The sequence below is a fragment of the Nuphar pumila genome, chromosome 2 (genome assembly GCF_984573655.1).
Source record: "Nuphar pumila chromosome 2, dmNupPumi1.hap1.1, whole genome shotgun sequence".
NCBI classification, from domain to species: domain Eukaryota; kingdom Viridiplantae; phylum Streptophyta; class Magnoliopsida; order Nymphaeales; family Nymphaeaceae; genus Nuphar; species Nuphar pumila.
Genome location: NC_143250.1, coordinates 27,008,092 through 27,026,775, shown reverse-complemented (window position 1 = coordinate 27,026,775; position 18,684 = coordinate 27,008,092). Strand labels below are relative to the sequence as shown.

Here is an 18,684-nt window from a genome sequence, read left to right as displayed (position 1 = left end):
TGAAAAACAAGGTTGACTTTGATTCAAGAAAGTAAGTTCTTTTTTGGTTGTCTATCTACATTCCCGTGTCAGCATTTGAGTCCACTAACAGAGCAACATAAAAACACATACAAGAAAATGCAGATTCACTTGTATACATACCAGCCCTGGAAAAACAAACTACACGCTAAATCTGTAAACAAACCTGATTAACAGCCTCCCCAAAAGCTACAAATGCAAATTCCCCACCAGGTGCCAGAAGAAGGCCAACTCTTATTGCAGCTACTGTTGATATCCCAAAAGCTCTACCCACTAATGCAACCAGTATAGCTTTGCCACAAATCAAGAGAGATAGAACCCCAATGATCACTGGAAAGTTTGATATGAGAAGTTTTGGATCAATAGACATGCCAACCTGAAAATTTACAGGCAAGAAAAACAAAGAAAGATTAATAGAGATTAATATGAAGGTAAATATTAGTACTAGCTGAGGCTATTCAAACAGTCATAGGCAAAAGCTGCTGAATCGGCCTATTTTTTAACATATCAAATCACAAACCTTTAAGTAAATAAAAACCTTCACCATTCAAACAAAATAAGATATATAGCATGTGTATGATGGTTCATTTTAGATTGACAGGATAAACAATTAAAGATTGCAATTTCATTAGCAGATAAAGGTACTGCCAAACAAAATCAATACAAGATATAGCATGTCAGCTGACCTGGCTCAGATCCAAGTACAAATCAAGACCCATATTGACAACTGAAGTCTTTTGGGAGTGGGGATTCACAACAGAGAAAATTAGCTCCTTTATACTTTTGGGCTAACTTTTTCTTAAGGATTCCCAAGTAATATGTGTATATCAAGTTACCTGCCTTATTATTGGTTGATGTCCATAACATTAACTTATTCTTTCTTGCTATTCCTATAAGATCTCGTATTTTGGTACTTAGACATTTCTTGAGATTTTCAAAAATTTGTCTGAGTCTGGGAGAAAACTCGTTTGAGGCTCGATTTTTAGACCAATGCCTTTGAGTCCGGGTTTGACCCAAGTCTCATCGACAGGGTAGAGGCGAGCCAATCAAAACGTAGTAGAGAGTTTTATTTTCGGCCTTTAAATTCAAGCAAAATTCGAGCGAAATACGACATAATTTTTGACGAAAATCGAAATTTTATGTGTGTTATATATCGTTGGATGTGTCTCAAAATTTTGAGCGCAACGGTACTTTATTTTCCTTGATTCGGGCTACGGTTGGCCCGAAAATTGCGTTTTTCTAAAAAAAGGAGCAGCTTGTCGAAACGGATCCGTGATTGGATCGGACTGGATCCAAGGCTTAGGATCCGAATTTCTATGGGTTTGGGTTCTATTTAGGTCCTACTTAAATCTGGACTTGATTCAGGTCTTGATCCATTTTCGTTTTGGGTAAGGGTTTGGATCTTGGATCCAGATCCGGATCCAAATCCAAGCCCAACGATTTTTCCAACTTTAAATTTGTCTAAAACCTTTAAATTGGGGTTTATTTATGTTAAGAAGACTCTCCTATTAATTTGGTAATTTTTTAAAATTTTCAGAAATTTATTTGTAATTTAATATTAATTAATTAATTAATTAATTAATTTAATTCAATTCCGAAATTCTATTTTTGATAATTGATTAGGACCCTTTATAGAGTCATGTCTTGGCTTAGTGGTTTTAAGAAAGACTTCTAAAAACATAAAACTTTGAAAAGTCAAATGTGAAGAGTTTTAAATTTTTTGGAAAACTCTTATAAAAGAGTTCTATTTTTTTAGTTCTCTCTCTCCGGCCCTTCTAGATGGGCTGGAGAAGGGAAGGGCGACCTCCCCTATGGGGGCCTATAAAAAGACCTCAAAAAGAGAGAGAAAAGAGAAAGAGAAGGAAAAAAAGAAGGGGGAGGAGAGAGAAGGTGAGGAAAAGAGAGGTAAAAGGGAAAAGAAGAAGAGGAAGAGGAAGAGGAAGGGGAAGCCATTGATTTTCCAGCCCCAAGCCCTATTCCACCGTTTTTTTTACCTTTTCTTGTAAGGTACGGGTTTTCTCTCTTGTTTCGGATGAGAAAAAGAACATGGATTGGATTTCCATGTGATGTTTTTGAGAAAATCCATGGATAAGGAGTAAATCTAGATATTTACTCTAAAATACATGGATGAGGTTTTGTAGTGTTAAGACATATGTAATAATACATCTATATATATATAAATATAGATGTATTCACCATAATACCCGATAGGGGTATTATGGTCTTTTCACAAGTACCCAATAGGGGTACTTGTTTTATTTCTTTTATTTTCCTGTTTTTTTATTTTTGTTTTTTTATTTTCTAAAATGTATTTTGGGATACCAAAAGGGGCCCCACAATGGAGTCGTTGGGGCCCCCAACGGTCACAATTGTGACCGTTGGGGGCTCCCAACGACTCTATTGGGAGCCCCCTTTGGTCTCCCTTTTCTTATAAATAGGGGGAACCCCCCTTGTATTTGGTATTGCTTTAGAGAGCTCCTCTCCAATAAAAGAGATATTCTTTTTATGTGTGTAGCCTTATTATAAGGCCCTTCGTATATCCCTTGGTGGATTTCCTCTCTTATGCTTGTTTCATTTGTCCGTGTTGGACATAGTGAATGCTTTGGCATTCTTGGATTCTTCCGCATACTTCATTACATGTAGATCCTCTTTCACGGAGGTATTTTCAATTTTATACACGTAGCAACAACAAAAAATTCTGTACATGTGTATTTTTATGCCAAAAACGCATGGGTTTGACAGTACAAATAATTTGTTAAGAGTTGATATTATGGTATGATCGATCTCCATGGATGATCCATGTTTTTGGATCGTTGGATGCACCAAAAACCCATGTTATATTATTTTATCTTCATGCGTGTTCATAAAAAAAAAATATCTGTGTATGGGGATTCACTATAACTCTTTTTTTTTTTTTGAAGATCTTAGAATAAAAATTGGCATCATCAGAGGTGTATCTGATTTTCTGTAATTCCTCAAGACTTTCTGGATATCGGTCATCTTGAGGGTCAGATTTGTGAAATCTGATGCTCTGGGATTTATCGGAGGCTTTTTGGATGGATTTGAGTTCTCTGGTGTCGCTTTTATATAAGGAGGCTACTGAAATCAGTTTTGGGGCTGATATGTTTGTTTGGTAAAAGTTTTCTCAAGGACTGATAGTGGTCTCTTGGGACAGTAATCTGATTTTTCAGTTTTCTGTGGTATTGAGTTGCATATATGTGAGATTGTGTGGCTGTTTTAGCATAAGTGGTGCTATTATTGAGTTTCATGACTGTGCAACACTTGGTTGAGGCATCTGTGGTTTCATGTATGCTTCTTGATATCGGCTGGTGGTACCTTTACTACAGCAAGGTTTTCTTTTGGGTGCACAGTTTGTTATCTGATTTTTATTATGTTGAGAAGTTTTTCTTGATTTGTGTTGGGAAGCGTTTCCTGATTTTGTTTTGCTGTGGTGGAGGACTTTGCTATGTCTATTGTTTGCTCGTGAGTATTGGTAACTTGTCCTCAGCATAGTCGGTTGCTATCATGGGTGCTGACCTGTCTGCCCTGCAGATTAATAAAAAAAAGAAAAAGAAAAAGGGGGAGAAGTATACAGGTATATAAAGTAATACTTTGGTTGCTGGCTGTCGGACCAGCCTAACTCAGTTCGGCTGGCTTGACCGGCCGAGCCTGGTGTGTGGTTGAGCCCATCCAAGTGCTCAGCTGGGTGGGTCTGGCTGCAAGCTAGACCCAGCCGACACATGTGAATTCAAATTTTTTTTTACAAAGATACTCTAAATTTGCAACCAAATCTGTGTTAAAATTTGATTTATCAGTTTAATATCCAACAGTAGCTCGACCAGCCAGGGCTGACCAGACCTGGTCATGCCCAGTGAGGGTAGCCGGCCCAGCTGACATCCGAGTGGGCAGGCTCTTCATCTCGAATATATATATATATATATATATATATATATATATATATATATATATATATATATATATGAAGGCATTACACTAGCTCAGGTTTGCACAGATTATGCTGATTCCTTTCACACTTATATTCAAGTACCTCTTAGTTACTTGGTTAATTGTGACAGTTGAAAATATCTAGATTTGTGTATCTTAAGAGTACAAATTGAGGCTTATGTTAAAGTCATTCATTTTCCCGAAATTAGCTATGATACATGTGTATATTCCTATATATATACACTCATGTGAAAATGTTCAAATAGTTCGCATATGTTGATTTCTCTTTGGTTGCATAAATGATGCACATTTATGTGTCCTGTCATGCCTGTTTGCAAGGTGACCCGAATGCATATTTCATGTAAGTTGATGAACATGCATCTATGAAATTAACATGATGGAAAAGTTCATGAGTGCTGCCATGTCTTAGCTGAACATGTATTCGTTCTGTTTGCCATGGTATAAGTTGTTTTCAATGTTTTAACTGAAAGTTTCGTGTTAAGTTACAGTTTTAATATAACATTGGCTTCTTATGCATGAGTTGCATGGAATTAATGTGTTTGTATGTAGAACATTGCATGAGTGTTCACGTAATTGAAAGCATGCATATGACATGAACCTGTGATGTTAAAGTATGCATTTGACATGAGTAGATGCATAAAACGAAATCATGCATTTGACATGAATACCTAAAAGCGTGAGATGAATATGAAGATGGGAACTCATGCATGTGCATATGTGTATATTATTTCATGCACATTTTTAAATTTTTATACATGAATGTGAATTGAAAAGCATGTGGGAAGAATGTATATTGGCATGTTATTCATGGTTTTTGCATATGGATGCATTGATGATCAAATTGGATCATCATGAGCTGTGTGAGCCGTGAGCAGGTGTTGCTCTTTGTTTTAATTGTTCTATGCATTGCAAAAATCGAAAGTGTTATTATGGTTTTACTGCACTGTTCTCTGTTGCCACGGGTTGTGGTTCCGTAAAGAGCTTGGCATGCTGATTTGCAAGCTTATGTTATTAATTTTCCATGTTGATTTGCAAATGTAAAAGAGATGAATTGATAACAATATAAAAAAAAGTAAAGAACAGTGTAATTTATGTTTCCTTGATGTCCCTACTTTAGTGTAGGAATCTTGAATGTTGCAGTTTGGGAAAACCGTGAGGATACAAAAAATTTGTGTGCGTTGTTGTTGCCCCTGAACCCGATATTGAAGTTTTTCTCCTGCCCACGGTTTTAGAAAAAGTCTGCCACTTTGCCTGAGAGTGGTATGTTTGCACAGTTGTTGTTTTGGTATACAAAGAAAGTGACGCCAGTGGATGTTGTTTTCCATGGTGTCCCCGACATTGGATGTTGTTTTTCAATGTTCCGATGGATGATGCAGTTTCCTGATATCGATCGAGGGCTAAGTTTGGAACCCAGTAATAAAATACAAATTGTGTGTTAAACTACCCTGGGAACCTAACTTGACCTCGAGAATTTTTACCTGTTTGGTGTATCCGCGGGCAACGGTAATTAAAAAGAACTTAAATTGTATGCATTTAATATGGTAAGCATATGGAAAGAGGGAAGCTTAAATGAAAGATAATAAAGGGTTCATGCATTGCACATAAATCATGCATATTCCTGCTATGCATTAGATCATGCATATTTACTTGTTCCCTTAGTTGTTATATGTTGATGAATTCATGATGTTCCCTAAATGCATATTAAATGCCCTTATTGCTTAAATTGTAATCCATGTTGTTTAGTTAATGTTCTCTCATGCTTAATGTTTGTTTCCTATTTGTATGAGTGGTTAATTGTCTTATAAATTGGTTATAACGGTATCCCTCTAAAATAATGCATGAATCTTATTTATGTCATTTATTCTTATTTGATTCATTAGAGGGACTTGTATGCAAGATTCTTCGGATTCTGACACCCTACTTTATTGGTCTTTCGCAGACACCGGTGATCAGTGAAGTCGACTCGCTTCTGAGGGGATACAAGGGTCATAATTGCTTCAGACTGCTTCACTTACGGACAGAGTGACTCTACTTTTGTTTCTTTTAGTTTTTTTATTTCCTGCAGTTGTTACTTCACTTTTAACTTGAGTATGAGACTATTATAGATTCATTAATAAAAGAGTTTGGTTGGTTGGTTATGGATGATAAATGTAAGTTCGTATGTGGCGTGTGGTTATCCAGCTAAAATTGGAACTGTAAGAACTCCGGGTCTCTGGGAAGTTTTCCGCAACTCTTAGAAAAAAAATCGCATTTTCCAAGGGGTATGAGTTGGGGTCGTTACAATTCCAACACATATCCATGTTTTCTACAATCGAGGAGGAGGTCCGCAAGGAGATCGCGCTCGAGTGGGAGCTTGTGCTCCGGCAGGTGAGTCGGACCATGGTTGCCAGTTGAGGAAGCGGGAGCGGGAAGCGATACGGGAAGCGGGAGCGGGAAGCGAGGCACTTTCAAAATTTTAGGAAGCGGGGAAGCGTGGGACCACTTAGGAGCGATTCGGGAAGTGTCTCAGAAGCGACCTAGGAAGCGACCTAGGAAGCGTCTCGGAAGCGAGGGGGAAGCGAAAAAAATAAAAATAAAAAATAAAAAATACAAAAAAATTGAAAAAAATAGGGGAAGCGAGGGGGAAGCGTGGGGGAAGCGAGGGGGAAGCGTGGGGGAAGCGTGATGGGAAGCGCGCTTCCCATTAAAGGGAAGCGCGTCCCCCATTAAAGGGAAACGCGTCCCCCATTAAAGGGAAACGCGCTTCCCAAAAAAGGGGGACGCTTCCCCCCACGCTTCGGAAGCGCGACGTTTCGCGCTTCCGAAGCGCGCTTCGGGGAAGCGCGCTTCCCCTTTTAGCTAGGCGCTTCCGGTAACTCTGAGTCGGACGCTCGATGTGATGGCTTCTCCGATCCCAAAAATTGGAGCGGAGAACTGCTTCTCGCTCTCTCCGCAGCCGTTGACGGAGTTGAGGTCGGTGATCGACCGGTTTCGGCCAGAGGTAGGAGCTTTCCGGCCGGAGGCGGGGAATTTCAATCGGTGGTTTATGGAGCCGAGGGTTGTGGAGAGAATGTCAGTGGCTCTCCCGAACTCGTTCGAACTTAGGGTTTTCTGAAGCTCGTTCGAACTGAGGGTTTTCTCGAGCAAGTGTAGCAACCCACCCGCCAACCCGTTTACCCGAACCCGACCCGACCCGTTTATTAAACGGGTTAACCGTGCTGTGTCGGGTTACCCGTTTAATAAATGGGTCAGGTTCGTGTTTGCCACAGCCGACCCATTTAATAAATGGGTCGGGTTCGTGTTTAGGTATGCTGACCTGCCAACCCGCCGACACGACCCGCCAACCCTACTCGATTGCCACCCCTAATTAGGGCCCTCACATACTTGACTATTACCAGACCTGATATCTTGCATGTAATCCATACTGCCAGTCAATTTCAGCCTTCCCCTACCATTGTGCACATGAGTGTCGTTATGTTTACATTTAGTTCATAAATTGTCTTGGCACTTTGATATTTTGGATTCAGATTTCTGAGTTGGAACCGAATTATGAGTGGGACCTCGATCGAAGTCCAATGCAGGAATTGGATCCAGTCCCATGCTGAGTAGAAATACATATAACATGCCTGAAATTCTAGCCAAACAAAAATAAATGTTTTTTGTTGTATTTTTTGTATTTCATGACAAATCGATCTTGTCTTTGGTGTTTCTTTCGTGAACTTAATTTTAGTGGGCTATTAAATGCTAGCGTTTGTGCACAAGCTGAACCCTCAGAACTTACCTGATTGCAGCAGGACCATGGTGTGAAAATCTCTATAAAAAGAGATAATGTGTAACACCACAATACAAGAAATACAAAGAGTGCACAAAGGCACAAAGGAGGACACTCACAAGTGCACGAAGGCACGGATACACATGCACAAAAGCATGAAACAAAATGAACTTCAATTCATAAGTTAGCAAGAGGGGCTTTACAAAAGCATTGTTATTGCATATGCACTCACAAAAAAGGATATGTTTACAAGGGCCACTAAGGCCTATTTATAATGCAAAAAGAAGCCACAGGGTGCAACTCAATATGACTATTGGAGCTGCACCCAACGGTCACATTTGTGACTGTTGGGGCAGCTCCAACAACTATATGGAGTTGTCCCTTTCGCAACAGTCAAAAAGAAAAAAAGTGTAAAAAGAAAAAGGTGTAAAAGAAAAAAGTAAATAAAAAAAGAAAAAGTAAAATGTTAGCCCATTAGGGTGGCTGACACCTATTGAGTAAAAGGACTGAAATACCCCTGATGGATATTTCAGTTTACAGTTAAAAGAGACATAATATTTTAACACATGGATCAATCCTAGCATCATTCACTTTTAAAAAAAAAAACACGTATTTTCGGGTTAAAATTTTGGGGTGTTACATTCATTAGATATTTAAGATTGTTTTGTCTTCCTCCTCACCACTCGAATTAATTACTCATACCGACTTTGTATTGGGAGGAGATCCTAATGATAGACGCTCAACTACCGGGTTCTGTGAGTTTGTAGGTGACTCATTGGTGTCTTGGAAATGCAAGAAGCAGTAGCAGGTGTCGTTGTCATCAACCGAAACTGAGTATCATGCTATGGCCACCACAACATTTGAAATTATGTGGTTGAAAAGATTATTAAAAGACATGAGGTGCATATGCAATCACGATCTTATAATAAGAAGAAGAAGAGATCTTGCTCGATCAATCCCCTTGTCCCTCATTCTTCGAGAATCAGAAAGGACCTTTTCGAGTTTGAATTTGTCCATTTGGAATCTGGTTTCTTTTCTTTCCTTCTCTTTTTCTTTTATTCCCCTCCATCATTCCTTAAGTCCCATGGGTTTGATCCTATAGAATCTGATCTATTTTTTCATCGAACGAAGGGTACGAAATCAATTAGATTGATTTTTCGATCAAAAGTACTATGTGAAATCTTCGGTTTCTCACAGTTAGGTTGTGATAATAAAACGACCATCTACATAGCCGCAATCACACGTTTCATAAGTATACCAAACATATTGAAATAGATAGACACTATGTTCGTGAAGAGTACCTGAAGAATACTATCATCCAGCCATATGTAGCATCAGAATTTTAGTTGGCCGACTTCTTTACGAAAGATGTTCCTTCTCTCCAGTTTCATTTTTTGCTTGACAAACTTTTGGTAATTACACCGTAAGTTTAAGGAGTGTTAAATTATATATATATATATATACATATGTGTGTGTGTGTGCAAACATATATATACTTATTGTTTTACATGTGTACATATATATACATTAATATGTATATATATTTCTTGATGTAATAAGTAAAACCCATTAGGGGCATTTTAGTCATTTCTCCTTATGTAATTAGTTGTGTTTATTAGGAGCACTTTAGGTTTTTATTATTTTTGTAATTTATTCTTTTTATCAAGGGTGTTATAGTCCTTATAATGCTCTTGAAATAGACGTGTTGGGAGTGCTCCCAACAACTATATTTTTTTTAGTTGTTGGGATTGCTTTTTTGTGTATAAATAGGGGTTATGAACCCTCTTGGATGTTAAGCTTGTTCTCAAGCATTGTCTCAATAAAATCCTTATATTTTTTATGTCATTTCTCGTGCCCACGTGGCATTGTGTTTGTAATTGCATCTTAGCCCATAAGTGGTCTTCATTTGTGTATGTTATTCTTGCTATTAAGAGACACTTGCTTGTGTTGACCACATTTCATTACAATCACATCTACAAGTTTAGATTAAGCAAAAAATACATGCAAATATGTTTTTAAAAGGGGTCTGGGATGGTCTATGGAGATAATTGGTCCGGAAGCTACACATTAATATATATCATAGTCACCTATATAGTTCAAGGTAATTTCTCAGCAAGGGTTTTTATCGGAGAGATTTTCAAAAGTTGGCAAATCTCGATGAAAATCTTTGGTGTTAAAAAATTGAAAATAATATAAATAATAACCAAAAAGATAATAAAGTAATAAGTTTTGCATTTTTTTTGCAAAAATATAAAGAAACAAGTTTTAAAATATAAAAGAAACACAAAAATATAAAATGTAAATTTATAATATAAAAATTGAGTTTTTCTCAAAATTATCATGATATGATTGTGACATTTTCAAAATATCAGCGATATGGATGACACTGATATATATATATATATATATATATATATATATATATATATATATATATATATATATATATATATATATATATATATGTATATATATTATAAGCAATAAAACATGAATATCATCTCTAGTGCAAACTCTTGAATAGCAATTGTTAATCATGAATCTCTACAATTGAAAACAGCAAATGATAAAACTAAGTTGAAATTGAAACATAATGTAATTGATGACAAGTTTAAAAAGAAAAAGAAGCGAGCACAAAATAGGTAACCAAAATCAAAAAAGGAAATAGATAAAGTTAATGACACAAAGTTGTTTGTGTCCAATACAGTTTTGATCAGAGTTACCGAAAGCGCCCCTATAGTAGGGGAAACGCGCTTCCCCGATACGCACTTCGGAAGCACGAAACGTCGTGCTTCTGAAACACCTGGGGAAGCATCCCATTTTTTTGGGAAGCGCGCTTCTCTTTTATAGGAAGCGCGCTTCTCTTTTATAGGAAATGCGCTCCCCCACCCCCCACCCCACACACACACACACACGCACGCTTCCCTCTTTTTCCATTTTATTTTTTAATTTTTTTTCTTCTTTTTTCGCTTCCGCCTCGCTTCCTAGGTCGCTTCTGGTTCGCTTTCGAGAAGGTTCGCGACTCGCTTCTAAGTAATCCCACGCTTCCCGATTCCTAAATTTTTGAAAGTGCCTCGCTTCCCGCTCCTGCTTCCTCGACTAGCAACCATGGTTTTGATTGTGTATATGAAATGTCTTGGTGTGTCCAAGTGTCGTGCCATGACATGACACAAGATATGTATGCTAAGTGAAGTGTCGCTCTGACATAACCTACAAGCGCAATCTTGTGATTTTTTTTTCACTCTTATGTATTATTAGGTTTAGTTCAAGAACTGTTTGGTCTTATACCTTACATAACCATGGTAAAGGTTATAAATTGGCGTAATCAAGATATTTTTGGTAATAAAAAGCTATTTCAAATTAGTGGACCCACTTTTCTATAGAAGGATAAGTGGAGAAAATGCATTGAGTTCATAAGATATTCTCGAAAAGGGAGCATCATGGAATATTTTAGAATTTGTTAGTTTTCTTAAATAGTCTTAATTGATTTTTTAGTTTAAATTTTAAAAGAGGTTAAAACAAGAGAAATTACAAAAAGGTCGGTTTTATTAAATTGATCGCCTCAATTGAACTTTTTTAATAAAACAATTTGTACTTTAGTGTTTAGGATCACAACCAAAAATGGTGTTTTAATTTAAAAAAAAAAAGAACACCTTTGTGCACTTTCATTTTACTTATTCCCATGGAGATAAAATGTGGTTTAAATTAATGCATTGAATGGTTGGAGACAGATATGCATGTGAGACTAAGGGCATGCAAGTAAGTGAATCTTTGTGCAATGTGTTTACCTGTTTATTTTAATTTATTTTATTATATTTTGTTGAAACAATCCAATTTCAATATTATGTCTATCAGCAAGTGTTTGTTTATGATTACCTTTAGCTTGAATTGTTTGATGATGCAAGAGCAGACTTTGGTACTTCAACAACTATTATGACTAGAAGTGAACATAAACCAGGTGATAATGAGCAATTGATTATACTAGTCATAAATGACAGAATTTTGCCCATGATCAATTTTTTAACTTAGAGCAATAACTTGTTAATACACATTTAAATTGTTAATATTTGTGTGTAGCAATGTGGTGGAAGATGCATGGCATAGGTGCCGCTTATCTCCAAAGATTTGTTGTGGGTATACTCGACCAAACATGTTCCTCACCTGGATGTGAGCACAACTGGAGTACATTTGACCAAATTCACACCAAAAGAAGGAATAAATTAGCTCAAAATAAGATAAATAAGTTAGTATTCATTCACCATAGTATGTGTTTGCATGAAAGACAATTAAAAAACTAGTCTTCATACAATTTCTTTGGACAACATATATTTGCAATCACCTGTGGATGCATGGATCACACGAGTTTTAGACGGAGATGAAGATTAAATTTACCGCACCTTTTTCCTATATATTTTATTCCTTTTCAATTTTTGCTACTTTAGTGATGTTAACTCAAATGAGTGTCTCGTTTTTTTTATTTATTATAAATTGAAGCACTTTTTACAGCAATTGGAGGATGATGCTGAAATTTTTGATGAAGCAGTTCAAGATGAAGTTGGCAATGGTGAAGGTGAAGAAGTCATAGGAAATGCTGTCACTCTCCTATATAATTAAGTCAGCTGACAAACCTTGCATTGTAGTTTATACTTTATAATTATACTTTATAATAACTGAAGGCTTTGGACAAATTTTTAATTATGGTGAATACTGAATAGTGATGAGTGATAACATGATTTATTAGAAATTTAGAAAGTAGAATCACCATTAGTGATTAAATTTGCAAATTGAAAATGAAAGTTATGATAGACTTTTGGTAGTTGCTAATTGTTTTGTTTTTTATGTCATTGAGGTACAGGTATGCTTCTCAGCCTTCCCTAACATTTTTAATAAATGCTAAACTTACTAATCATTTTAGAAGTGTTGAATTTCTTGAAGTTTAATGCTTATTCTTAATTTTTGTTTTGATCAATTGATTTTGATGGCTAATCATAATCTTTGTTACACAACATAAAGTTTTACAGTAGCTTAGTTGTTTTTGTATAATTAAATGAGTGAATGTAGCTTAATTGTAGCTTAACATGATGTTATTTTATTTATTTCTTGATTTTATGAGTATTCATGCCATTTTGTAGCTTTTTGCTATTTTCATGATAAGTAATGCTTCATTTTTACATAAAAAAAAAGTTAACAAAACCCGGCCAAGTCACTGAGTTGACCTGCCGAGTCCCAAAGTCAGCCTGCTATTGATAACTCCACATAGATCTAATGACTTCTAAGAACAGAAGAATGAAAAGGGAACTGCATTACATTCAATCCTCTCTGGCACATTCCAAAGAAATTCATTCATGCTTAACAAAAACTATCATAAGAATGGAGGTATTTTAAACAAGAGCTAACTAAGTATGGTAGGAAAAAAAAAGGTATGGGGGAATAGGAGGAAAATATACATACCGTCATGAAAAAGAGACCTAACAAGAGGCCACGATATGGAGCAATATCAGATTCGACCTGTAAAGAGAACTCAGTTTCTGCTAGGAGAAGACCAGCCAAAAATGCACCCAGAGCCATGGAAAGTCCAGCCTGTCCAGTTAGCATTTAAACATAGTTCAAACATGATGGAAGAGGAGGACAAGGAAAAAAGAAAAGGCACCCACAGCCTTTAGGTGCCTGCTTACCCTTGCAGTAAGGAGACTTGTACCCAGAATAACGAGAAGGGTATTTGCAGAAAATATCTCAGCATTTTGATTTTCTGCAATTTGCTTATATATAGGACGGAGAAACTGCCATTAATAAATATAAGCAACAATTAAACATGTGTAACATCTACACATTCATATTAGAAAGTGCAAAGGAAAATACATAATAGTAAAAACCACATAACTCTGACAGTTTACAAGAATTAAAATTCTTATTTTTACTTGTAATATTTCAGAATGTTTAATTAAGCTGGGGATTGAATAGTGGAACTCTCACAAATAAATGGCAGCAATATTTTAGGTGTCAAGTTCAAGTATATTGATTTTATTTCCTGCGGTTGCAGAACCGTGCTTCCATTTTTTGAGAGACGTCCATAACACATCAAAAAACAAAGAAAATTTACTCAGAAACATGTTTTTCGAAAATCCCAGTTCTACATTTTGCTACATAAATAATGTGTGTCATCACTGACATCAATATCACATACAAAAGAGAGGAACATTTAAGTCAACTTTACCAAGCGTCCTCCAACTATTATGGCAGCAATGGCAACTATTGCTTTTACAGCTGCCATCCCCAGGGCTTCTGCAATAGCTTGAAAACCAACCTGGAACAAGCAAGATTTTGTACATGTAACAGGCAACACTCACTGCATAAAATCATCTTAAAGACAAGCGAAAGTCACTTGGAATTATCAGGGATATACAGAAAAATTGCAGCTGTTTTTGGACATCCTATTGCATATATTTGTTTTAAGAGCAATTAAGTGAAAGACTCAAATCCTCAGGGTATGAAAACAACCTTCTTACTGTTTGGCCTTTCAGTTAGCACATCGAAAGTTCACTAAAGAATACTGCAATGGACATCTGATCCAAGCCCATCAATAGGGCTGGTAATCGAGTCAAATGAGCTGAACACAGGCTGTTTGGGCTTGGCTCGTTTACATCAAGATACTGCTCAGGCTCGGTTATTTTGGCTCATGCAAGCCAAGCCGAGCTTGAGATCATAGGAGCCCAAGCCAGATGAGCCCAGCCCGAGCTGGCTTGTTAAAAAAGAAAAAAAAATCTATTCAAAGATACAACAGTGATAATGGAACTCCAAATCTTACATACAGACCCATCAAACCAGTTGAGCTAACATTTAATTTTGTAAAAGGACATACATAAATTCTATATAAACTCATCTAAACAAAACCGAGCCGATACGAACACCCATTGTTCGTGCTTGGCTCCCTAACACTACATGAACTGCTTGTTGCTCGGCTTGCCACGCTCATTTGACGAGTTTGAACGAGCCTTATGCAAGAGCTCAACTGAGCCATGAGCAGCTTGGTTCATTTATGAGCCCTACCCATCAGTGCATGTCCACCTAATTAAGCCAACCTTGTGATATGTGAAACTTATGCAATGGAAAGGAAACAGACATGACACACACACACACACACACACACACACACACACACACACACACACACACACACACACACACACGCTTGGTACTAAATGGAAGTTCTATAAAAATAGAAAATGGGAACAAGCTGTAGATAAGTAAACTAAAAATATCATTTTATGAGTTTCTTCATGACTTGGTCACAAGCATAGTCACCAATATTGTTCTCTGCAATTTCTCAGCTATGGTTTTCCTTGGGGGTTCTTTCTAAAAACTGATTTTCTCAGGAAAAACATGCAAGTTTAAAAGAAATTTAAAATGTAAAGAAAAAAAGGAAACATAAGAAATAATAGGCTTTAGTAGTATTTTTCTTATGAAAATTAAAAGAACAATTAGAAAAAAATCTAATATAAAGGACACAAAAAATCAATAACATATATATTTAAAATGTATAAAATAAAAACTTTCAAATATGCAATGTTTATGTTATCACCGAAATTTTGAAAATATCATGATCAATTCATGTTTACATTGGCTGTAGCAAAAAAAACTGTTCATATCATGAAATTTTCAAAATATCAATGGCATTGGTGACTTAGGATCACAATTTTACCACATTTTGAGGTTATTGTAAGGTTATCAGTTCTTGAAGATACTACCCCATTTTCATACCAACTCACAATTCTCTACTGTAATGGAAAAGCTGAAGCCTGTGCATTGCAATTAGCAGTATAAATTCCCATTAATTTACCTAAGATAAGAAAGAAACGACAGTTTGGCAAAGAAATGCATCATCAAACAAACATATGAAAAGATATTAATTAGAAAGGGATATAGGTCTATGTTTGCTACTGCATTGCATTGCAGGCTATTTTTCAATTTCTATTCTTCAAAAAATACTTTTATTAGATGAAGTAAATTAAATAGATGTCGTCCTTTTACCGATATTTTACAAGTTGTATACTTATATTTACTATATCTGAATAAGAAAGTATCTTGTCAGTGCAGCTGCGGCTTAACAATAGAATGTTCTTTGAAGTTTGAACAGAAAGTGCAATAGCACTTTTACGTGCTAACCTTCAAAGTGAGCCAAGTTGAGTGCTGAAGCTACAGGTCAAATTCTGAAATTAAATTTAAAGAAACAAACTTCAGATATGCAAGATCTCTAAAAGCAATTCACCCAGCTGGTCCAAGTGAGCATGGATACTTCAGACATGAATCATTCCCAGAGTGGGTGTTCATCTGCTGGAGAACAAACTAACCTGATGCTTGTGTAATTAGTCCTTTATGTGCCCAAGAACCAAAACAAATTGCAGAGCATGCATCACATTGTATGTCTGATGCCAATGGGAACGATGCATCAACAAACCAAATAACTGGATTTAAAAGGATGAGACTCCTAGGCATAATTACTTGCTAAAATAATTACACAGTAAACAATGCAGAGTTATCAATGGCACATTTGGTACTAAAAAGGTACAGACTACAGAAACATTGAGCTGGAAATCATTGATGTGAGCTATACTGATTCAATCTGACCTCATAGATGTCTTCAGCACGGCTTGCTTACCAAGGATCCAACCTTGGACCATGCCTCTCTTATGTAAGAGAACATCTTTTTCCAGTAGTGAAAGTTTGATAGATTGTAGGCCATTGATTTTTGAAGCTCTCGGAAAAGCCACTTGCATGTCAGAATCATATGATTCAAAACCCATTTCCAACTAAAGAAACCATGTTGATCACAACCATAGGGTCCGATATACCAAAAAATTGAAAAAGTATGAAAAGAAGGTAATTTTCACTCAATAGTTCTGTATCTTCATTAGTATGTGTGTGTATACACATACTTAAATTTTTACCTACATATATACATTTGAAGAAGGAAGATTATAAAGCTTACCCCTCCCTTCGAGGAATTTGGTGAGATCAGAGGAATCAGTATTAATAACACTACCACGGCCAAGTCCTGTGAAGGTGACAAAGGTTAACTTATGTACAGAGCACACAAAAGACATGTAATTAGAACATTTCTAGAAATGATAACTCATGTACCATGTAAGCAAAGAAAACTAGCATGCTAGATTAGAGAAACTTATAGCTACAATTGATATAATTTTTTTTGAGGGAGAACACCAATTGAGGTATAACTAACGCAAATAGGAAATTATGTGCCAAAAACAAAAAAAAAAATAATCCACATTCCACAAGCAATGTACCACTAACAAAAAAATAGCCCTTTTGGAAATACCTGGAAGAGCAGAACAGAAAATGTTGCACGTCCATGACGTGATGTACTCTCACCTCTTTCTTGTAGGACCTGTAGGGAAAGTAAAAGCAAATAAGCTACTAAAATTCATTCACCAATTTATTATAATGATGAAATTCCAGTCTCACAAAATACTAGGCAGTATTGTAAGGCCATAACTGGATTTACAAGTAGCATTGTCTAACAAAAACAAGCAGCAGCACAGCAGATGAAGCTATGAAAAAATTGCAGAACAAGAGATGAAGATAAAATTCAAACTATATAAGCTTCCAAGCTAAAGCAAGTTCAATTCTAAATGCTAGCTTCATCATTTAAAAATAAATAAATACAAGTAAAATAAATAGGTCTAACCTTGCAGTATGCACGGTAAAGGGATGAATACAATGGACAAGTGATAATCATATTGTAGCAGCATGCATATACACAGAAAAAAGCATGCAAGTCCAAACCAGAGTTACCAAAAGCCTCTTAGATAGGTGGGAAGCCGCTCCTTGGAAGCTCGCTTCGGAGGTGTGATACTCCTCACTTCCGAAACTTGATGAGAATCTCGATTCTCCCACACTTATTCTACGCTTTCCACATGCTTCATGTGTTCCTCTTATATGCTTTCACTCTACTTTTCATGTTTTTTATGTGTTTTCTCTCACACTTCACACCCACTTTCATGTGCTTTCTCTAAATTGGCAGTCATCTTTTTTAGATTTTGTTAAAAAAATAATTCTTACCCGTGTTATTAAAAATGTGCCTCAAGGCGCACAAAGCACGCCTCGCCTCAAGGCGAGGGCCTTTGTGCCTTGAGGCGCAGGTATAAAGCGCAATACCCTTGAGCTATGTCACATGGGTGCGGGTGCGGCGCAATTTTAAAAATTTTGGACACGGGGACTCGGCTATATATATATATATATATATATATATATATATATATATATATATATATATATATATATATATATATATATATATATATATATATATATATAAAGTGCACAGTTTGTGACTGTGCACACAGCACAGTCGGCACTGTGACTGTGCACAACACAGTCACTGTCACAGTGCACAGCTGTGCAGAGCTCACAGCACAACTGTGACTGTGCACAGCGACAGTGCACAGCACAGTCTTTATATATATAAAAAAACCAATTTTTTTAGTTTTTTCACCTTAAAAATGAACGAATATAGACTCGGTCAACGTTGACCGAGTCCAAAATGAGGATGGACTCGGCCTTGATTCGTTGACCGAGTCTGGACCCTATCCTAAGCCGCACCCGTGTCGGGGCGTGTCGACTCGGGTGCGGCGCCTCCCTAGCCGAGTCCGTGTGACTTAGCCCTTGAGGCATGCGCCTCATAGGCCTTGAGGCGCATGCCTCGAGGCGAGGCGCGCCTCAGACTAAGGCGTACACATCTCGATTTATTTGGTCAAATGAGGGTCAAAACCCTCATTCGACCAAAAAATAAGGGCCTTAAACAAAGCCCTACCAACCCCTTTATGTGTTTTTTTTTCTCACCCCCTATCTCTGTTTTTTTCTCACAGCCTTCTCTCCCTCACGGCTCTCACAGGCTCACAACATCCTCTTTCGCGTGGTGGAGCCCCGAAACA

The 18,684-nt window shown here is 36.8% G+C and overlaps 1 protein-coding gene across 1 annotated transcript in view; it reads right to left on the bottom strand.

Moving 5' to 3' along the window:
• KEA2 (K+ efflux antiporter 2) overlaps positions 1–18,684 on the bottom strand; it is a 133,081-nt gene that overhangs the window by 56,653 nt on the left and 57,744 nt on the right. The window contains exons 8-13 of the mRNA XM_089995496.1: positions 17,070–17,138; positions 16,722–16,787; positions 13,950–14,039; positions 13,411–13,515; positions 13,187–13,315; positions 185–394 (exon numbers count right to left, since the gene is read on the bottom strand). Of these exons, the coding sequence (XP_089851622.1) occupies positions 185–394; positions 13,187–13,315; positions 13,411–13,515; positions 13,950–14,039; positions 16,722–16,787; positions 17,070–17,138 (669 nt within the window). The remainder of the gene's footprint in view (positions 1–184; positions 395–13,186; positions 13,316–13,410; positions 13,516–13,949; positions 14,040–16,721; positions 16,788–17,069; positions 17,139–18,684) is intronic.